Here is a 23,803-nt window from a genome sequence, read left to right as displayed (position 1 = left end):
CAAACGCAACGGTTAAAAACCTTTTTTTTTTTCTTTTTTTGTTCCTTTCTCCATGTTTACGATTCATGTCGCGCACAGATGACGTCAGTCCCGAGGAGGTGCGGGCTTGCCACGTCGGTCTCTGTGAAATGCATTTACACAGTCGCTCCTCGCAGCTTTGGGCTTAACTTTTTGGAAAAAGACGCCTTTTCCATTCCGACACCGAGTGACCGGGGACCGCACCAACTTGTCCGGAACCACGGTAGCTCATCGCCACGGTGCTGCGTTGGATCTTATTGGAGTATTATTATTAATTAAAAAAAAAAAAAAAAAAAAAGAAGGAGTCGGTGGAATGCTCGGTTCCGTCTGGACTCGTCCGGCTGGAAGCCACACAAGTGACTGATGCATCCTCGTTCACTTCAGCCTCCCGCATGTTGTCGTGTGAGTAAAATGTGACTTTGCGCAGAGCTTGAAGCAATCTATACGAATGTTCCAGACACACACGCCCACGTATATAACCCCCATCTTTGAAGCTATTTGCTGAAGTTTCTGACTGGCGTATATTTAAAAAAAAATAAAAAATAAAAATAAATAAAAAGCCATACTGCCTGGTGTCATGCTTGAGAAACGCCAGGTTTAGTGCACGTCACCGCGGTGTCATCAACATGAAATCTGCCCACGGTTGTCTCGCGTTTCTTTCCGTGTCGTGAGATTAGTGCAACACAAAAGGCTAAAGTCTGACGAAATGACAAAATACTCTCCTGCAATAGTTCCCGTTTTCTCCAGTGACTTTCAACTGAAACGTTGCTCCTTTACCGTTTGTTTCTCTGTGTTAAAGTGACTGACTTAAGTCATCCAATGTTTTAAATCTGTGGTTCTCAAACTTTATACTCCCAGTACTACCTAAAATAAAATAAAATAAATGCTTTGCTATGCATGTGTTGACAAAATGATTGACATTGATGATGGTAAAGTAGTAGGCCTAACTTTCTATCAAACACGAGCCAACATTATTTCTGCAAAGTATGTATTCATTGTAATCCACTGTAGCATGAGGCACATTTGAACATTAACACAGCAATTAGATGTAAAAACTGTACCTAAAAGTATTGCACAGAAAAGTCACACCTAAATTAAAGGTCAGTCATTTTCATTACAGACTTCCCCATATTGCTATTTTCGAACATTTGGACAAAACGTACCAAAAGAAACGTACAAGGTTTTCTAGCTTTTTTCCAGTCTTTAAAAATCAGTAGAACAGATTTCACTTGAAACGTGTTTCATTGAGCAAATGTGGAGAAAACAAAGTTTCTGTGTAAAGAAACAGTCAGTGGCATTTGCACCTAATCAAACCACATGTGAGCTTCAGTTAGCTTAATGCTAACACAGGATGAAAGATGCCATAGATGGGCTAATGAAACTCGCATCAATGTTGCGGTGGATGAGGGATGGGTACCTTTCACATTTGAACTGGCACGGTACCTGGCAATCGATACCAGCACTCACCGGTAACAATTTTTGGTACTTTTGTGTGTTTATGTCGTAATGTTAAGTTGTCAATTAATAGAATAGCAACAGTTTTCAATTTAGCATTTGCTTTTCAATACAGCGATAAACACTTTGACACTTTTTAACAAAACGACATCCTAAGTTTAAAACAAATGAGCAAAGGAGACTGGAATAAAAATAAATGCATCCATCCATCCATTTTCTGAGCCGCTTTATCCTCACTGGGGTCGCGGGCGTGCTGGAGCCTATCCCAGCTGTCATCGGGCAGGAGGCGGGGTACGCCCTGAACTGGTTGCCAGCCAATCGCAGGGCACATACAAACAAACAACCATTCGCACTCACATTCACACCTACGGGCAATTTAGAGTCGTCAATGAACCTAGCATGCATGTTTTTGGGATGTGGGAGGAAACCGGAGTGCCCGGAGAAAAACCACGCAGGCACGCGGAGAACATGCAAGCTCCACACAGGCGGGGCCGGGGATTGAACCCCGCGCCTCAGAACTGTGAGGCAGACGCTCTAACCAGTCGCCCAGCGTGCCGCGCAAGGTATAATATTTTACAAATAATAATAAAGTATGAAAATACAAAACAATAAAATTATAAAAGTACAAAATGTGTGAAGCAAACCTCTTAGCAAAGAACTGCACAAGGAACAAAGATATACAGTAATTGTATTTCGATGTATTATTATCATGAATGCAAGTTAAAAATGAAAGCTTTTCACTATGCACAGTACTGCATGTATTACAGTAAAACAAACGGTGTCGCTGGCAAGCTGCACCACCTCCACTGTTGTCACTATTTTGTATTGATTTACTGAAGTATGTCTCATATGAATGCTAAACTTTAAACCCATTTGTTTAAGTCAAACTTTGACTATAACAATTTGCAATACACACGTATAGCAATGTGTATACAAAAAAAAAAAATGCATAGCAGCTACAAATGCAACACTCAGTGCGTCACAAAAAAAGAAAAGAAAAGAAATCACAGCAATACGACCGAAAGGAAAGACGTTTAGTTACGTGATTCGGCACTGAGCTAAGGTGCTAAGGCTATAGATTGTGCTGTCTCTGACTCTCAACCTTCCATCCATAGTTTTTTGTTGCGAGTGACATCGTTACGCTCTTGTGCGGCACTGATGCGTTCAAGTGCGCCATGGGAATTGGCCAACTCTTCGCGCTGTACCAAAAAAGTACCGATTTCGGTATCAATCCTTACGGTGTTGTCTCAGGACACTTCACGACACACCCAGCGCATTAAAATCGAACCCCACTGGAGCAAGCGCGAGGCGACAAAGGGAAGGGAAAACTCCCTCTTGGAAGGAAACTTCGAGCAGACACTTTATATAACCCTTTACTCAAATGGTGCAGAAACATGTTAGCGTCCATGTTGAGGGCAAATTAAAAAAAATAATAATAATAAATACAAATTGCTGTTCACTTTGAATTGTAAGTAAAAAAAAAAAAAAAAAAGAAAATCTTAATTTGAAACAAGTGTGTGACTCTTGACTACTTCAGAGTATGCAATAGTTGGGGTGGCATTCCATGAGTGTGACACATATTGGCTTATTTTTCTATTGTTCATTGCTTTCCTATTGTTCATTGCAAAAGCGCCTTAAATGTGTCAAATTGTGAGGGCACCATCGCCTGTGCATCAGGTCACACCAGACCTTCAACTTGATTCCGATCGGACCGGATCATTGCAAAACTAAATAAATCAAGCGACATACAACCACTCAAACCAACTTTATGTTAAGGAAAGCTGCTCGCTCCTCCTGGCTTTTGTTCTTTCCTCATACAAATTCTTTACAGTACATGTTTTACTGCATGGTGCATTATCAGTGTTTGTGTTCTGGAGGCTTCAGGTCACACCGCACTCGTCAATATTAGATCAGGATTGTATCCAAACTAAAATCATGATGAAAGTGCTCAGAACATGAATTAAGTTTCCAGACGAAAAATCGGCCTTCAAATTCTTAAAATACAATCCCATTCATTTTTTGTTGTTGTTCCCCAATGAAAAGTGAAAGTTTCCTGTGATAAGAATCCCTCTTTTGCTCTCCTTCGCAGTGGCCTCAGCGTATATGGTCGCTCATTAAGGAGCAAGGGAGGTGTCCCAGCGTCCGGGGTTGCCACGGTAACCGGCGACCATGCCAGGAGGTCGCAGGGGTCCCAGCAGACAGCAGTTGAGCCGCTCTGCCCTGCCCTCCCTGCAAACTCTTGTTGGCGGCAACCTGGGCAATGGTACAGGCCTCAGGAACAGGTCTGGCCTGCATTGTTTCTCTCAGCGTTCATCTTTGTGTCACTTCCAGAGGCATCTCCACCCTATCTTGAACTTCTTAATTAGATGCCATGAGCTTAGCTTAACTACGGGAAGCCGTTTAAACCTTTATTAAATATCCTTGATATCCAGGTTAATGATCCATGTACTCTACTTTGCCCTCACTTATAAGACAAGTCAGCACACTAGTAGAATGACTGTCTGGTTAGTAATTTATTTTTCTTTTATTTTTTTTAATAAACAGCTTCCCAAGAAGCTGTTTGAGCATTTATCCGATATCGTTGATATCCAGCTTAAGGTCCATTTAATAGTGCACTCTATATTAAGGATATAGAACAAAGGGCTTTGTTATCCTTTAATATCGTAACAATGTGCAAACTGCTTACCTTAAAAAAATTTTTGGAACATTTGTATACAGTATCCTTAATATTGAATAAATGCTCAAATGGCTTCAATATCCTTCATGGCTATGTCCATGGAGTCCATGTACAACCCCAATTCCAATGAAGTTGGGACGTTGCGTTAAACAAATAAAAACAGAATACAATGATTTGCAAATCATGTTCAACCTAGATTTAATTGAATACTCTACAAAGGACAAGATATTTAATGTTCAAACTGATCAACTTTGTTTTTAGCAAATAATCATTAAGTTAGAATTTTATGGCTGCAACAGGTTCCAAAAAAGATGGGACAGGTGGCAAAAAAAGTTGAGAAATGCTCATCAAACAGCTGTTTAGAACATCCCACAGGTGAACAGGCTAATTGGGAACAGGTGGGTGCCATGATTGGGTAGAAAAGGAGCTTCCCTCAATTGCTCAGTCAATCACAAGCAAAGATGGGGCGAGGTTCACCTCTTTGTCAACAAGTGCGTGACAAAATAGTCGAACAGTTTAAGGACAATCTTCCTCAACGTACAATTGCAAGGAATTTAGGGATCTCATCATTTACGGTCCATAATATCATCAAAAGCTTCAGAGAATCTGGAGAAATCACTGCATGTAAGCGGCGAGGCCGAAAACCAACTTTGTATGCCCGTGACCTTCGATCCCTCAGGCGGCGCTGCATCAAAAACCGACATCAATGTGTATGGGAAAACACCACATGGACTCAGAAACACTTCAGAAAACCAGTGTCAGTAAAAACAGTTCGGACTGTTATGGACGCAAAGTTCAAAAGCCAGCATCTGTGATTGTATGGGGTTGTGTTAGTGCCAATGGCATGGGTAACTTACACATCTGTGAAGGCACCATTATTGCTGTACATTACTAAAGGTACAGGTTTTGGAGAAACATATGCTGCCATCCAAGCAACGTCTTTTTCATGGACGCCCCAGCTTATTTCAGCAAGACAATGCCAAACCACATTATGCACGTGTTGCAACAGTGTGGCTTCGTAGTAAAAGAGTGGGGGTACTAGACTGGCCTGCCTGCAGTCTAGACCGGTCTCCCATTGAAAATGTATGGCGCATTATGAAGCGTAAAATACGACAACGAAGACCCCGGACTGTTGAACAGCTGAAGCTGTACATCAAGCAAGAATGGGAAATAATTCCACCTCCAAAGCTTCAACAATTAGTGTCCTCAGTTCCCAAACGTTTATTGAATGTTGTTAAAAGAAAAGGTGAGGTAACACAGTGGTAAACATGACCCTGTCCCAGCTTTTTGGGAACGCGTTGCAGCCATAAAATTCTAAGTTCATGATTATTTGCTAAAAATCATAAAGTTTATCAGTTTGAATATTAGATATCTTGTCTTTGTAGTGTATTCAATTAAATACAGGTTGAACATGATTTGCAAATCCTTGTATTCTGTTTTTATTTGTTTCACATAACGTCCCAACTTCATTGGAATTGGGGTTGTACTAACTAGTATGCTCTTTGTCCTGTAACACAGTAGTACATATTACTAGTGAGGCAGAACTGTTCACTAGTTGACAGCTGTGTCCTACTAGTACTATTAGTGACATTATAACATTTTACTAGTTAACATGTAGCGCTTTACGAGTACCAATAGTGGCTGAGGTGTACTAGTAGAACAACTGTCTTGACTAGTTATGTTTTTCCCCACTACAGTAAGACATTTCTGCACTTTGGCATACTAGTAGAATCAGAATAGGAATCGGAAATTGATTTTATAGCAGTTTTCAGTGAAAGTTACACTCACAACTAGGTCAGATGGTGCAACATGCAACGTAGATGGTAATAATTAATAAACAATTTAAATTAAACTATGGATGGTGGTAAAAGGGCGGCACGGTGGGCGACTGGTTAGCATATCTGCCTCAAAGTTCTGAGGACCTGGGTTCAAATCCGGCCTCTCCTGTGAGGAGTTTGCATGTTCTCCGTATGCCTGTGTGGGTTTTCTCCAGGTACTCCGGTTTCCTCCCACATCCCAAAAACATGCATGGTAGGTTATTTGAAAACTCAAAATTGCCCGTAGGTGTGAATGTGAGTGAGAATGGTTGTTTGTTTCTGTGTGCCCTGCGATTGGCTGGCGCCCAGTTGAGGGTGTACCCCGCCTCTCGCCTGAAGATAGCTGGGATAGGCTATAGCACACCCGCGACCCTCGTGAGGATAAGCGGTATGGAAAATGAATGCATGAATAAATGGTAATGAGAGATTTCAGATGGTAAAATTATAATAAAGCTATAAAGCCAAATTATAATAAAGCTATAAAGCCATGCAATACACAGTTGAAATCAGATATTTACCGATACTATATAAAAATATGCTTCTTTTTTTTTTATATCACTGACATGAAATCAGATGGAACTTTTCCTATTTTAGGTCAATTTGGATAACCAAAATTATTTCCATTTGCTGAATGACAGAATAACGAGAGGAGGGTTTTTTAGGGGCAATTTTTCATTAATACTTTCTTGAAAGTCTGAATTTTACATACAGCAAGATTGCAATGCCTTCAAACAATTTGAGAAGACGTAGATGATTATGTCATTTCTTTGGAAGCTTCCGATAAGTTTATTGACAGCATTTGAGTTAATAAGAGCCATACCTGTGGATGTATTTGAACTGAACACTTTGAAACACACTGCTTCTTTGTGTAACATCATGGGAAAGTCAAAAGAAGTCAGCAACAATATCAGGAAGAGAATTGGGGACTTGCACAAGACTGGTTCTTCCTTGGATGCAATTTCCAGACGTTCATCTGTTCAAACACTTCTATGCAGATATAAAGACCAGTACAAACACAATGGGAATGTCCAGCCATCATACCGCCGAGGAACGAGACTGGTTCTGTGTTCCAGAGATGTACGTGCTGTGATTCAAAATGTGCCTATCAACCCAAGAACAAAAGCAAAAGACCTTGTGAAGATGCTTTCTGGTACGTGTGTCAGCCACAGTGAAACGAGTACTGTCCCGACATGGGCTGAAGGACCCCTCTATCAGGAAGACGACATTACTCAAAAAGAAACATCAAAAAGCCAGATTGCATTTTTTTAATGCCCACAGGGACAAGTACCTTCATTTTTTGGAGATGTCCTGTGGTCTGATGAAACTAAAATTGAAACTAAACTGATGAAACTAAAATTGAACTGTTTGACCATAATGAGCATTGTTACATTTGGAGGAAAAAGAGGGAAGTTTGCAAGCCTGAGAACACCATCCCAACTTTGAACTACAGGTGTGGAAGCATCATGTTGGGGGATTGTTGAGCCGCAGGAGGGACTGGTGCACTTCTGAAAATACATGGCATCATGAGGAAAGAACATGATGTGGAACTACTGAAGTAACATCTCAAACCATCAGCCAGGAAGTTAAAGCCTGGGCGCAAGTGAGTCTTCTAAATGGACAATGACCCAAAGCATACTGACAAGCTGGTTACAAAGTGGCTTACGGATAACGAAGTCAGTGTTTTGGAGTGGCCATCGGAAAGCCTCTCAAAGGATGGAATTGATGATGACTTTGTAGAACTGTACCAACAGAAAGAAATGTCATACTGTAGTGGAAAATAAATCGGAGAATATTTAATGTTGAGATTCCAGGATTTAGACAATTTTAAGCTCAACTGGCACTAAACGATTAATCGATTATCAAAATAGTTGTCGATTAATCCATTAAATGTGACGCCTCTCGTCCACATCAAAGAGACTCTTCAGGGAAAGTTAACAGTTTATTTAACACGTTGACACCCGTTATTCAGCCTGTAGCTGACACAACGCACATTGTGTGAGCAACAGACATGTACTTGAGTGACTGGTGAAGGTCGAGGAGGGCATGTTTTCAGCGCATTCGGCGGACACGCCCACTGCGTCCTACAGCTCAGAGGAGGGCTCCATGTTTCATGATTTTGGAGCCTGATTTATGTACCGTATTTTCACGACCATAAAGCGCACTTCAAAGTCTTAAATTTTCTCCAAAATGGACGGGGCGCCTTATAATGCGGCGCGCCTTACGTGCGACTTTGATGAGCGCTCCGCTTGACTGACTGGGAGCATTTCCTGCCGACACGCTGCTGTAGAGGAAAGGCGGACGTGACTGAGGACAGCATGCGGACGTAAAGGGGGAAGGGCGCGCGTGAAGGAGGACGCTAAAGGCACGCCCCCAGTAGGTATACCGTGCCGTGCATTGTGCAAAACAACATCGGTTTGGGTAAGGACCCCCGAAAATGGCATCTACGAAGAGACACGCTTACGAAGCACAGTTTAAACTGCAAGCTGTCAGTTACGCGGAGGGACGTGGGAATCGAGCAGCCGCGAGAGAATTCAAGATCAACAAATCCATGGTTCGCAAGTGGAGGAAGCTGGAAAACGAAGCTGAGTTTTCGCGGGAGCAAGGCGAGGTGGCCGGAGTTGGAGGACCAACTCGAGCAATGGATTAATGAGTAAAGAACAGCCGGGAGAAGCGTCTCTACAGTCACCATTCGACCGACGGCAAAAACGCTCGCAGAAGAAATTAAAATCGAACCTTGTCAAGGAGGTCAGTCTTGGTGCTTTCGTTTTATGAAACGGCGCCATCTATCCATCCGGGCAAGGACTACCGTGGCGCAGCAACCTCCGGCGTGGCCAACTTCCGCTCCTACTGCAGTAAAAAGATTGCCGACAAACACATCCAGCCCAACCACATCACCAACATGGACGAGGTGCCGCTCACTTTCGACATCGCGGTGAACCACACTGGAGAGAAGAAGGGGACCAGCACGGTAGCGATACGCACAACGGGGCACGAGAAGTCGGCTTTTACTGTTGTGCTTGGTTGCCATGGTAACGGGCAGAAGCTGCCACCTATGGTGATTTTTAAGTGGAAGACGCTGCCTAAAGAAAAGTTTCCAGCCGAAGTCATCGTTGAGGCCAATCAAAAGGGCTGGATGGACGAAGAGAAAATGAGAGCGTGGCTGAGGGAGGTGTACGTAGAGAGACCGGATGGTTTTTTTTCCACGCGTCACCGTCCCTGTTGATCTGTGACTCCATGCGCGCCCATCTCCCAGCCGCTGTGAAAAAACAAGTGCAACTACGACTGGGAGGCAACGCCGGGCGAGTTACGCCACCATATGTGAATGGATTGTGGATGCTTGGACTAACGTGTCTGCTTGCGCTGTTGTTCGAGCTTTCGTAAAAGCCGGCATCATTGCTGAGGAGCCGCACGGCAACGAGACCGACTCCGACAATGACGAGAGGGAACCCGGCGTATTTGATGGAGAACTTGCCCAGCTGTTCATTTCGGATACAGAGGATGAGGACTTTGATGGATTTGTGGATGAGGATTGATCAAAAAATAACGTTAGTACATTGTTAAATACTTCAATAAAGTACAACTGAACTCAGTTTTGCTCTCAGTGCCTTTTTAAAAACATTGTTTTAGAGTGCATGTATGTTTTAAGCTAGCGTGTGTTTTACCATGCGTGCGCCCAATAATGCGGTGCGCCTTATGTATGTGTTAAATACAGAAATAGACCCCGTAACTGAGACTGCGCCTTTTAATGCGGTGCGCCCTATGGTCGTGAAAATACGGTACTTGACGATTTTTGGATTCCAATTTGGCAGGCTTGTTAACTCCTCTGTGGTGTTTCAAATTTACAAGACATTATATTTTCACTTTACAGGTCCTTTAAGCTGGATATCAAGGACATTGAATAAACGCTCAAACGGCTTTCCGTACTTAATAGCCCTGCCTTTCACACTACTGATACATGACCGCAAATGCTGCTTTGGTCCTCTCACAGTGCATCTGGCATCTGGATGGGCAACCATGTTGTTTGGTGGCGAAGTTTTGGTCGCCCTATCTAAGTGGTTGGTTTGTCTGCAGGTCATTCAAGTTTGGGAGGTTAAATATCTTTTACAGGCTGGGTAGTGGGGATTGGCATCCTCATGGAATTTCAATCACTTGATTGCGCCATTGTTGTAAATCCAACCACTGTGAACCCCCGTTTATCACTGGTCGATATCTTCCAGATCCACGTGCGATTGGTAAAAAAGCAAAATAAGAGCGACTATTATTAAATAGTTGTAAACCGTTTTACGACTCTTCCACACTTTAACAACATTTAAACTCGTCAAAACACTTTAAAAGTATTCCTGAACACAGTATTTCCCAAGTAGCACCCCTTTTACAAGAGAAAAATGTCAAAGCACACCACCAAACAAAAATGGCAGGGAAAGTATGAATATTGAAATAATGACTTTCTCATCTCAGTTTACGCACAAATTGACTTGTTAAATTGAACACAAAACTGATTCTGTTAGGGTATTGATTGTGAGGAGGACCCAGGTGCATGTCAGCGAGATGAACAGCAGACCTATGATGCACAGATGTTTCATGTACATGTGACTATTGTTGTGGCTGGAGGGAAAGGCTTCTGTTCGGAGATATTTGGAGGAAATGTGGTGCAGGGTCCAGGCAGGCAGGGAAATGGATCCAAAGCAAGAGTTCAAGGGATGATCAGGAGGCAGGCATGATGCAGCCGGTGCACAGAGCTGGGTAAGTATTGCAATATGTTAACTCGAATATTCGGCCTGATGCAACAAACTCAACAAGGAGTTGACGATCTGGCGGCTCATTGGTGTCCAAGAGTCGAGCTCATTTCCCATAATTGCAACGTTCCTAGCTGCTCCATGCTTTAAAAGAGACTCGGAAGTTGTTCTCTCGCTGTTATGTTAAGAAGCAAGTCAACTGTCGCATTGGGGTGCGAGGATCGAGCATCGATGAAGTTCTATGGGCGGAAGTCTTGTAGCTCCTTGGCAGTGACATATAAAATTGGGCGTGTACCAGCTGGATTGTACACTGAGCAGGTCGTAAAATTAAATAGTTCAAGTAAAACCAAACGGACAAAACAACTGTGTTGTAAATATGACACATTACAGAAAAGAGTCTTGTTTATGAATGAATAACTAAGGAAAATTGTAAAGTATGTGAAATGATTTTTCAAAATGGACAAGAGACTTTCTTTTAGCTTGCAGGCGTTGAGGGCTTGTCGCTAAATGCTCTGATAACCCCGCCTCCCCGGAACTTTCATCTGTCAATCAAACATGTGCCGCCTTTCACCGCTCCTACGCGGGAAGAGGAGAATTGCTCTACTGGTTGTAATGAGTCGGGTTATAATGAACGGACGGGGAAGTGGCAATTCCGCCGAATGGACACCGCATGGAATAGGGTCGCTTAGTGTTAATCTAGTGGGGGACGGCGTCATGCAACAAATTACACGCCCCAGCTCGCTATCGTCACGCTCAAAAGATCTAGCCAATTCAATTCAGCACTACGTTGCTCAGTCTTTGCACATTTTCACAATTTACCTTCATATTTAATTAGGAACAAACAACAAATTGAGTTTGGTTCAACTTTAATCTTTAGTTTGAATGTACATATTTTGCTGAATGTTACTAAACAATATTTAATACTAAAATGATTGAATTACCACGCCCAACCGTTATATAGCATGGTACCACTGCGTTTTACCTTATCACTTGTGTGTTACCTTATAGTTTGCGTGTCATTCCCTGGTAGAGGTAAATGAACTCGGGGAACATACCGTATCGTCCGCTTCGCAGCTCCTTTACTAATCACTTCCTGGACTAACTGAAAACTGAACATTTGCTCATGTAAGCGCTTGTGCTTCTCAGTCTTCTCATGTTTGTTTGTGGTGTCTGTGTGCACAGTTTATCTCCACTGTTTACCCCCATTAATTAGGAACAAGTTGCACACGCTTTTAATAAACAAGTGGATGAGGTGTTTCTTGCAGCCTTTCTTCAGTACAATTTGTTTGGTCAAAAAAGAATAAAAATGGATGTATAGTTTTTGTTTTGCACACGTTTATCGCTGGTATTTGTGTGTGTGTGGGTGGGGGCTTCTTTTAGGAACAGTGGCTCCTTGGGTCTCTCTGCACCACCGATCTCGGCCGTAATAAGACCAGAGCCCGTCCGCCACTCAAAGATTCCTGTACTGCCGTTGGACAGCAGCCTGCTGTTTGAGTTCCTGCTCTTTGTTTATCTTCTGGTGGCCTTGTTCGTCCAGTACGTCAACATCTACAGGACAGTTTGGTGGTACCCATACAGCCAGCCACCCACCTCTACCTCACTCGTAAGAACACACACACTTTTGGAAGCACCAATATGGTAGGAGAGCTAACTTAAACCTGTAAGCAGTAAGGAAATGTTTTCAGTGTTTACATTTAGTGAATGCCCGATTCATTTCCCGCACTGGCGCACCGTAAATCACAAATGCCGCATTTGACCTAGCAATGGGCGGAGCACCGCCTCATGTCTTTTGAAAAAAATCTCACTAAGATATTATTTTGCGTTTCTGTAGGAGAAAATAATCATACAATAATTACTGTGTCAACAAAAACAATAATTGCCGTGAATGAACAAAACCTCTTTGTGAGGAGCCCTTAGCTGCCCAACAAGGTGCCTGACGTTAAATGCATGCACAGAACAATGCATGCATAAACAGCAATAATATGGAATGACTCACTCTGTCTGCATTTTACTGCCTGGCATATTTTGGATGTTTCCATCACAACGCCGGCAGACAGGCTTCGATGATAAAACAATATAAACTGTATGCTGCGACTGAACGCCATACAGCTTCTCCTTCTGACCGTTGCTTGTTTACCTACAGAGCTTCCACCTAATGGACTACCACCTGGCTATCTTCATCACAGTCATGCTGGCCAGGAGGCTTGTTTGGACTACAGTTTCAGAGGTGAACTCAGTTTTCCCAGAGAACCTAGGAAAAATGGCGGTGGTACCTTGACTTATGAGCTTGATTTGTTCAGCGACCATGCTCGTAACTCAAATCACTCATCTCTCAAATCAGCTTTCCCCATTGAAAAGAATGGAAAGGCCATTATTGCTTTGTAGCCTCCCCCCAAAACATTTTTTTTGGTGACGTGTATTTTGAGAAGAAAAATACCACTGTACGCTATTGTACTGTATAAAATCGTAAAAGTAATAAACGAGAATGTAAAGAAAGTTTTCCTTGATTGCATTTTTTTAACATAAAAATTGATTGAACGTCCGTGGCTGGTGTTCTAGCCTTTATCATCTACTGCTACAGTATAGTACCTCTCGTAGAAGTACTACAAAGCAAAAAAGAAAATTGACTGAGCGATACTTGTAAATCAAGGTATTAATGTAACCTGACAGCTGATGAATCCATGTTTTGTCTCCTAAGTAAAGATATCTGTCCTGCTTCTGTTCAGCTGTCTCTCAGCAGCAGGGAGTCGCTGGTCTGCTATTTGGTTTTGCTCACAGCAAGATTGTGTCTGCTCACCACGTGTTGTTGGGTGCTCTGCTGGACGCTGGTCAACCTTTGCAAGAACCACTCTGTTCTCAACCTTCTCTTCTTGGGATACCCGTGAGTGTTTAGTACCAACCTGGTCCACTCTGCTTCCATGGAACTTGTTCTTAAACCCTTTGATGAGAGGTGGACGGAGGGCCAGCGTTTTGTAAGGACGCCATTTCAAAGACATTAGTGATTATGATGTCAGAATTTATTCGATATCCTTGATATCCACATTATCCAGCTTCATGCCCATGTACTAGTTCGCTCTTTTTCTTCACTAGTAGAACGACTAGGGCGCACAAAGTAATGTTTTTTTCCAATAATTTCCATAAAGCTGTTTGAGCATTGGTTCGATAACTTTGATATTCAGCTTAAGGTCCATGTACTAGTATGTTGTTTGTGCTCACTCGGAAGACAATTCAGCACACTAGTAGAATGACTACGGTGCACGAGTAATATTATTTGCACTACTAGTGAGACGCAATTAAACCATACTATTAAACTCATGTGCTGCACTAGTAACATTTATTTAGTTATTTGTCACGCACTAGTAACTTTCTTGCCCACTAGTAGTTTTGCCTCACTTGCAACATGTCCTAGTGCAGAAATGTCATACTGTAGTGCAAGGCAGTTGTGGAAAACACTTCACTAGTAAGATGGTTGTTGTACTAGAGCGCTGAATTTTCTTCCGAGTGAGGATAACAATTTTAACATCTGCCTGCTACTACTACTATGTTACACTATAAAATTCTACTAGTTTACATCTAGTGCTTCACGAGTAGTTACTGTATGTAAAGACTTTTCAGCATTGGGTTGATGTCCTTTACATCCATCTTCAGGTCCATGTACTACACTCTTTATATTTATTTGATACCAAGGATATCGATACATTGGGTAAAAAAAAACCAAAAAAAACATTACTAGTAAGACAGTCAATCTACTAGTGGACCAAATTGTCTGACACCAAAAGTGCTTACTAGTACATAGGCCTTAAGTTGCATATCAAGGATATGAAATAAATGCTCAAACGGCTTTCCATACGTCACCGTTTGTACATTTTGCACAGTAGTCACATCAAAACAGCTCACCGGTTTATAATAATATGGTACATTATTCACAGCTTTAACAGGTTGTCACCACTGAATTTAAGTACTATCTAGTAAAACATAAGAAACAAAGGCAGTCAGTGGTTTTTAGGAACTGTAAATAAAAGGTCTACGTTTGACTAATTTCTTTGTCTACTTTATTTTCACATTCTGATGTCGCTCTCACTGCTCTTCACTCAAATGATAAGTCAACAAGGATTTTTGGGGTGTAAACTTGCGTTCATCCTTTCTTCCACTGGAAACCAGCACACAACCCTCGTCACTACTGTGATATCGCTCATCTAGTGATGACATAAATAGTGATTAATCTGCCAGACCCAAGCGCTAAAGCAATGAATCTTATCTTATTGAAAGTCAGCATGACAACCCGATTTTGGTGTGTAGGCACAGGCACAACTTCCCTTTTTTATTTTTTATTCACCACACTCAAAATACATGTTTCTCTATGCTAATCAGTGACTGCTATGTCTAACTAAATACTAAATCGATTACTTCTCCTGCTTGTAGGTTTGGCGTGTATGTCCCGCTCTGCTGTTTCCACCAGGAAGGACCCAAGAGCCAAATGTCAACAGGCGACTACGATTACTCGGCCGACCACCAGCAAACGGACCTAACGGACGCCCCCTTTTTTCGACCCCGGGATTTCCTCCTCTTGTTAAGAGAGAACCTCAGAGAACAGTTTTCCGCACCGCAGCACATGCCCACGCACACCTGCCCGCCCCACACGCACACTCACACGCCTGAGCTGATTCGATCGGAGGTGGAGGAGCTGAAGGGCGATTTTAATCGACGGATTAAGGAAGTGCTGTTCAACTCGCTGTTCAGTGCTTATTATGTTGCCTTCTTGCCTCTGTGTTTTGTGAGGGTGGGTTTGCTCTTCTGCTTCTGTTTAAATTCATCTCAATGCTTGACTGCATGTTTCAGATTAATAAGACTCCTTTGTTCTTCCAGAGCACCCAATACTATGACATGCGCTGGTCATGTGAGCATCTGATCATGGTGTGGATCAATGCCTTTGTAATGCTGATGAGCCAGCTGCTGCCCCCTAACTACTGCGACCTGCTGCATCGCTCCGCGTCCCACCTGGGCCGATGGCAGAAGCTGGAGCACGGCTCATACAGTAATACACCTCAGCATGTGTAAGTGAATCCCTCTGTCCTGCAGTTCGTAAGTCTCATGGTTCTCTTCTGAATGCAACAAAGTTTTGTTCCCCCCCCCCAACAGATGGTCAGAACACACTGTTTGGCCTCAAGGTGTGTTGGTACGACACAGCCGCTGTCTGTATAAAGCAGTTGGACCTTATAATGTTGCTATGCCATCTGATGTTTCACATGCAAGATTTTATGTGAGTACCTACACGCATAAATCCTAGTAACCGGTAAATGATTCACTTGACTGATCAAGGGTTGCAACCCCAGCTAGTGGTAAACTGACGAGTTCAAGCGCAAAAGCCGACAACCGCCATTTAAAAAAAAATAAATGACATCACCTACTAGCAGACTGTCTGTCACGTCATTGTTCAGTGTTGCATTTTCGAATCCTGCAAAACCACACCCACCGCTCCTGTGTAAAACTCGTTGAAAATAAAGGTTTTATTTTACTGCCGCTAGCGTCATCTCCATTCAAGCCAATCACGAGCTAATACGCATTGATGTCACATTCTCGTCACTCGTTGCATACATTGTCAAACATGTCTTTCTTGTTAACTTGCTGCTTATTATAGCTTTGATTGCGCTTGAAATGCCAACTGTATTGCTTAAGGTTAATTGCGTGAAGCATTCCAAGAGGGAAAATGTCGAGAAACTCACCGGTGAGATTGGTGTTTGTGACCAGGTTTGCGTATTCTACGAGGAAGCCTTATCGGTCGCGGTCAGGTGGGTCGACAGGATCTTGAGGATCACAACAATGGAGAAAATAACTTGACTCTGTGCAAAGTGGCTTTTCTCTCACTTTAAAGGGTTAGGATTAAGGGTGAATTGAAATTAAGGTCAAGGGTTAGTTCGAGATTGTCGTTCAAAGCATAATACCATTACCATTTCAACCACCAATTTCATAGTTGCGTGAAAAGGTTGGACTTGTCTGTTTTTAAGAAAATTACTTTCCTGGAGTTGTCTGGTTTTGCTATGAAATGACGTTAAAGACCTCTTTGAAAGACTTCTCCCCCCCCCCCCCCCCCCCCATTTAGCCTCTTAATTTTGTAACTCATATTAACTTTAGAATACACTAAATACAATTTGGCTTCAACAAAATTCGCAGAAATTGGAGGTTGCAATGTCTGCTTTTTTATGGTTGAACTCTTCAACTTAACAGTTAATATTACAGTGGACCCCTGCTATTTACAGGGAATAGGAACTCAGCCCTGTCGTAAATAACGAAAATCCACAATTGTCACCTCCAGCCCCGAAAAAAAAACCTTTATCGTAGTCTATAGATGCCACAAGATGGCGGCAAAGCACTCATTTTGTGTAAATGAAGCTCTCCAACTCACTTCAACATAGTTTCTTGGTACCAAGACGCCACAAAAATATAAAGGTGAAACACCGAATCACAGAGAAGCGCGGCCACACTAGTTTATCTTGTGCAGAAACTAATTCCTATATAATTTTATACATGAACTGCAGTAGTCAAGACAACAATGCTTATTTTATTTACATTTTTATCGGGAGAACAACTCCTACTTGGAGTTCCATGTAGAAACGTAGTTTTGCTTGTACAGAAGTGCCTTCCACTACTGTATAAGCAAAAGCATGCTCGCCCTCACCCCGAAATGGTGGCGTGTAGTTAGTTGGAGTTGCTTCTCCATGCCACAAGATTGTGGTAGAGCACTTAGAAATGAATCCGTTTGGATTGTTTTACTTCCTGTGGTTTTTAACAACACAAAGGATAAGCAAAAAAGCTAACATCTACACGGACACCTGCTTTTTGTTTTTCTATGACGACAAACTGTAATCAGGAATTCAATTATCCAGCACAAACAAACCACCTTGACAAGAGGCTCAATAGTATCAGCTAGCATACAAATAATAATGCTCGCACAAACTGACGTGACATGGATAAACAAGTATGTGCTCTTGTACACAAGAATAAATGTTGGCAAAGCAGACAAGTGCAATGTGAGAAAAGCAATAGCATACTTTGTTTCACTCTGAAACGACACCACACACATTCCCAAAGATGGCGCCAAAGTAATACTTGTGTTGCTTTGGCCTGAGCAGAAAAATAGTGATTAGTCAGTTATTTCAAGCAAAGGAATTCCTGACAATCGAATGGTGAATACGCAGGGCAACACTGTCGTTCAGAAAAGATGCAGAGCAACATGTCCGCCTAATCGTCTTGTTTTAATGTTTTATTTACTGGTGTTGCTTTCATGCAAATGTACAGTATATCATCATGAAATGATGAAAATAATATTTGTGACCCGTAAGAATATGCCCTTGAGGTTTTCTGACCTTTTCCTTTCTTTGTGTGTTACAGTTCCTCTTCCACAAGCCATTGCGGATCCTGAACCTGCTGATCTGGATTGAGACCAGTGTGGTTCTGTATCAGTTATACTCTTTGTTCCTCTCCGAGCGCTGGAACCACACGCTCTCTCTGGGCCTTATTCTCCTCTGCAACTACTATGTCCTTTTCAAGCTGCTCAGAGACCGCATAGTGCTGGGCAAAGCCTACTCGTACCCTCTGTCCAGTAGTTTGGGCTTAAAGTCGCAGTGAAGACTGAAAGCTGGAGGTGGGAGACGTACGGTAGAGTTGAAATTGGGAGACCAGAGGGGGTGTATGGCGCTCACAATTGGAGGATAAAGGGACAGGACTCTGAACTCATAATCGTGTTTTGATACGGTTATATTTTTAATGCAATGTTTATATAAACCTATTTAAAAGAATATTTTATTTTGTATACTATTTCGAGTTACGCCGGGCATTACCACGCTGATGACATTAGCATGCTGCGTTGTGTTGTTGCTGGAAGAAGAGGAGGAGAGGTTTCGCCAAAGATGTCAAAAGTGGCTACGTAGCCACATAGCCTCACAGGTCAGTTAGCACGTAAACCTTCTGTCCCTGATTGGTCTGAAATTCTAACCCTCGAACCACAAACTTAATTTCAAGACGAAGATGCAGCCGTTTTCTCGGGAAAACCTACTGCCGACAGTTAAGACGAGCAAGTCGCTACCCATCGCGCACGACAAATCATCAAATATTGAGCGGCGGACCGCGTATTCAAACGGTACGGGCAATTGCTTGGCAACCAGCAGAGACCCTTTCTATGCCCCCCAAAAATGGGCTGGCTTGTAACCATATCATGCAGATTAAGGGATGATTTTATTTTAAGTGTCCAAGATGTTGAAGGAAAGTCTCGGCGCTAAGATAAACTACTGACAAAAAAGTTAGGGATATTGAGTATTAAGAGGAATTTCACGATGAACCTAAAATGCACTGTAACCTTTACAGGTGAACTTAAATTGACCTTCTCCAACCTTTCGAATGCAGATGTCAGACCTTTTTCATTGTATTGTATCAGTAGTTATTCCACAACTTGCTGTTTTCTAAAACAGACTGCACACCTAATCCGGTCGATTGAGAATAAATTGTGACTCCTGGTCTTCGGGAGTGGGGAAATGTTGAATAAAAGCGGTTACGTGTGAATATTTGAGAGGCTGCTGGCAACGATAGCTTCATTCGTTGACTGCACTTCTGCATTTTAGTGACAGAGACTCTCCACACTTTGCTTTTTAGCCACAGGTACACGAGTGGATGTCCTAGGAAATGATCATGGATTAAAGACGTTCTTCTAGAACTTCTTCTTAGAGAACAGCAAGTTGTTTTGTTTGCATTTCAGGTTACTCCTGAAATTTCCCCCAATATCCCAAACGTTTTGTGAGTAGTGTATGTTAAGCTGCCTCAGTTATGGCATCCATTCAAGACGATATGTTTCTTGTCGGCGAGCTGCTCAGCACTTTATTACTTCTACTCACTGTATTGACAAAAACTGCTGCATGCTTTTCCTCATTTAATTTGCGCATTAATTTGGGTTTTCGCGATTGGCATGTTCTTTTTTTGTCATCATAGGCTGTGACCCCGGGGTGTCTTCACCCTGACACGGAACCCTCACAGCTCCGGCCATGAATGCTTTAAAGGTACACGGTGCTAATGCTTTTTCTTCCAACGTTTTGGCATGAAGTCCTTGCTATGATCTAGTTCGGGCATCGGTTATGCTCCTTAAGTTCATCCGCCTTCATCTTTTGACTTGCTGTCCCAATGGGGCCCATGTGCGTTAGCAGAGCTAGATTAATGTGGCCAACGAGGATGAAACCTCCCTTTGCATTTTGAATGTCATTTTCTAAGGAGGTTTAATGACACGGATGCTGCTGAATGCTGAGTCGCCGTGTTGGAGTCATCCACACTTGCCTGTCTCATTACCAGTTCACGTATTCTCAGCAGGAGGGGTAACTGGGGTAATGTGGGCCACTTTTTGAAAATTACCTGTATTTCTGAACCAATTGCAGTGCCGCCTAAATTGAGACCAGAATAAGCTAAAGTTAAATTGAAATTTCACAATTTTATCAACATATACCAAACAGACATGACATGACGTTTAACTGAATTAGTTTTGTACTGAAACTGCATTACACTGTTGACAAGAGAGAAAAACATGAAAATATATATTTTACAAGGCAAATAACGAAAGAACACCAAAAGAAAGTCTGCCACCAATTCTTGATCCTCCACCAAAGAAAGTTGGTGATGATGCGTGCAATGATGCATTTTCAACGCAGAAGAGTTGGGCTCAATTCTTTCGTAATTTCCAGGCATGGTAGCTGGTATTTTATCTATAGAAGAAATATTCGTTGTTGGTAAAGTGGTGTATGCCAGTGATCTTAGATTAATTTATGATCTCATTTTTATGGGGCTAATACAGACCCGGTCCTTTTCTTCCCCCCAATCTGGTGGCCCATATTACCCTTTTCATGATGTCCCAGGATTTTTTAAATGTTCCAGAAACGACTAAGTTCGTTTCACTTTTCTCCTTTTTATACCAATGATCTCTCACACACACATTTACTAATGGACATGAAACTGTATCAACACCATAAAATGGGATACTTTCTCACACTAATTTTTACAACGTAAAGAAGAGCAATACAGTATATGCAAACACCCTCCTTTCCTGAAGTATGAAGCACATGTGACGGAATCCAATATGGCTGCCCTATGGCATCATATTCTCTCATGTGACTTGAGCATTATCCATCCATCCAGTTAACCTACCACGCGTGTTTTTGGGATGTGGGAGGAAACCGGAGTGCCCGGAGAAAACCCACGCAGGCAAACTCCACACAGGCGGGGCCGGGGATTGAACCCCGGTCCTCAGAACTGTGAGGCAGACACTCTAACCAGTCGTCCACCGTGCCGCCTTGTTCAGTATTGTAGCCTGTATAATTATGTATCGGCCTTCTGGATCTGCTGCTGTATGTAATATTTATTGTAAAAAGTAGTCTTTTATGAACTAGTATCGAGACTCCTCTTTGTGTACTGTTATAAAAGGCCGAGATAGCCTGAGTGAAATAAAGATGAGGCATTTTTCTTCTGACTTAATAAGGTGCGTTTCTTGTACTAGGGGGAGGTCAGTTTTAAATTTAGTGACATAATCTTAATTCTCTTTGCCTGTGATTGAATGCCATTGACATTCCATGACGCAAACGTGAAATAATGGGTGCGTGTATTCTTTGTTGTTGTTTTTTTCTTACCGTTTTCGTGACGTTTTTTGGTCTTGTTGACCAATGTTATGTTAAAGAGGGTGATGAAGATGATATATTTAAGTACAGCAAAAAAAACAAAAAACAACCCCAATTCCAATGAAGTTGGGATGTTGTGTTAAACATAAAAACAGAATACAATGATTTGCAAATCATGTTCAACCTAGATTGAATTGAATACACTACAAAGACAAGATATTTAATGTTCAAACTGATAAACGTTATTATTTTTAGCAAATAATCATGAACTTAGAATTTTATGGCTACAACACGTTCCCAAAAAGCTGGGACAGGGTCATGTCTTTTCTTTGAACAACATTCAATCAACGTTTGGGAACTGAGGACCCTAATCGTTGAAGCTTTGGAGGTGGAATTCTTTCCCATTCTCGCTCGATGTACAGCTTCAGCTGTTCAACAGTCCGGGGTGTCCGTTGTCGTATTTTACGCTTCATAATGCGCCGCACATTTTCAATGGGAGACAGGTCTGGACCGCAGGCAGGCCAGTCTAGTACCCGCACTCTGACTACAAAGCCACGCTGTTGTAACACGTGCAAAATGTGGTTAGGCATTGTATTGCCGAAATAAGCAGGGGCGTCCATGAAAGAGACGTTGCTTGGATGGCAGCATATGTTTCTCCAAAACCTGTGTGTACCTTTCAGCATTAATAGTGCCTTCACAGATGTGTAAGCGACCCATGCCATTGGCACTAACACAGCCCCATACCATCACAGATGCTGGCTTTTGAACTTTGCGTGCATAACAGTCCGGATGGTTCTTTTCCTCTTTGGCCCGGAGGACACGGCGTCCACAATTTTCCAAAACACTTTTCCACTTTGCATCAGTCCATCTTAGATGAGCTCGAAGCCCAGAGAAGCCGGCGGCGTTTCTGGGTGTTGTTGATAAATGACTTTTGCTTTGCATAGTCGAGTTTCAAGTTGCACTTACAGTGATACTGATATATCATTTGATATCATTTACACATTGATGCTGGTTTTTGATGCAGCGCCGCCTGAAGGATCGAAGGTCACGGGCATTCAATGTTGGTTTTCGGCCTTGCCGCTTACATGCAATGATTTCTCCAGATTCTCTGAACCTTTGGATGATATTATGGACTGTAGATGATGAAATCCCTAAATTCCTTGCAATTGTATGTTGAGGAACATTGTCCTTAAACTGTTGGACTATTTTCTCACGCACTTGTTCACAAAGAGGTGAACTTCGCCCCATCTTTGCTTGTGAATGAATGAGCAATTCAGGGAAGCAATCACGGCACCCACCTGTTCCCAATGAGCCTGTTCACCTGTGGGATGTTCCAAACAGGTGTTTGATGAGCATTCCTCAACTTTCGCAGTCTTTTTTGCCACCTGTCCCAGCTTTTTGGGAACGTGTTGCAGCCATAAAATTCTAAGTTAATGATTATTTGCTAAAAACAATGAAGTTTATCAGTTTGAACATTACATATTGTGTCTTTGTCGTGTATTCAATTAAATATAGGTTGAACATGATTTGCAAATCATTGTATTCTGCTTTTATTTATGTTTACCTCAACGTCCCAACTTCATTAGAATTGGGGTCGTATTACCCAGTGTCCTATATTGCCCCAGTTACCCCTACGCTTCTACAGGTCACTTTGCATGTTGCCTTTTTTTTTCTTTTTTTTTTAATATAAAAGTTGCGCTGTTTATGCACCTTTCTGCCTTAAGTTGCGCCGTCTGACTTTTGCCTCCTTTTAACACACATTCAAATCCACAGACAAAGCATGTATTTGGTGGTTCATTTAAATGCGTTTGACATGACCTGAATGATCATCAAACCGATGGAATCTGATATATTCAGTCAAGGGACAGGATGAGCGGGGCTCGGGAGGAAGAGGAATTTGCCTCTTTGTGCCTTGCAGTTTTGCGTTTGCTGTTTGTGTGCAGTTAGCGCATGTCGACCTGAATGTAGTGACCAGTGTCCAGAAGGTAGCGCTGTTCGCTTGAAAGAAATTATCTTATGACAACACCTGCCCTTATCTAGTTATACCTGATAGGAAACAGCTTCAGCTTTTGCCGTTGTGTTTTTTTTTCTTCCCACTTAAGTGCTTGCTCTAACAACACATTCTGCCTGCCTTTGTTGGTTTGCTGAAAGCCCCTGACAATAAAGTGGAGTTGAAGTTTTGATATTTGGAAAGCATTTTTTTTTTCACAAAAAAAAAAAAAAAAAAACGAGTCTCCTTTTCACTTCCATTCCCTTGTTTCCTTTAGCATAAAACAGACGGGGGTGCGAGTAAAACAGATGCCGGTGTCGATGAAATTTGAGTTTGTTTCATTCTGTGTAACATATCCAGCATCACATCTCTGTTGCAGACGTTCAAGGAGCTGGTCCTCATATTTCGGCTTTTTACAGTATTCATTTCACCCTGAGGATCTTTTTTTTGGCCATCTGAAATAA

General features: G+C 42.2%; 1 protein-coding gene across 3 annotated transcripts; it reads left to right on the top strand.

Annotated features, from left to right (window-relative positions):
- The first annotated feature begins 93 nt into the window (after nt 1–93).
- tmem39a (transmembrane protein 39A) lies at nt 94–23,803 on the top strand. 3 transcript variants are annotated; one of them, XM_061670761.1, is made up of 10 exons: nt 94–420; nt 3,563–3,755; nt 10,579–10,710; nt 12,084–12,306; nt 12,847–12,930; nt 13,430–13,584; nt 15,126–15,483; nt 15,570–15,757; nt 15,843–15,963; nt 18,093–23,803. In XM_061670761.1, the coding sequence occupies exons 2-10, from the start codon at nt 3,643–3,645 to the stop codon at nt 18,327–18,329; spliced, it is 1,611 nt and encodes a 536-aa protein (XP_061526745.1). In that variant the 5' UTR covers nt 94–420; nt 3,563–3,642; the 3' UTR covers nt 18,330–23,803. The 3 variants fall into 3 exon arrangements, with proteins under 3 accessions (XP_061526745.1, XP_061526747.1, XP_061526746.1); XM_061670763.1 differs by lacking the exon at nt 10,579–10,710 and having other exon boundaries at nt 12,090–12,306; XM_061670762.1 differs by lacking the exon at nt 10,579–10,710.

The sequence above is a fragment of the Phycodurus eques genome, chromosome 2 (assembly GCF_024500275.1).
Source record: "Phycodurus eques isolate BA_2022a chromosome 2, UOR_Pequ_1.1, whole genome shotgun sequence".
NCBI lineage: Eukaryota > Metazoa > Chordata > Actinopteri > Syngnathiformes > Syngnathidae > Phycodurus > Phycodurus eques.
Note: the sequence above shows the minus strand (reverse complement) of the source record. Positions and strands in the feature narration are given on the sequence as shown.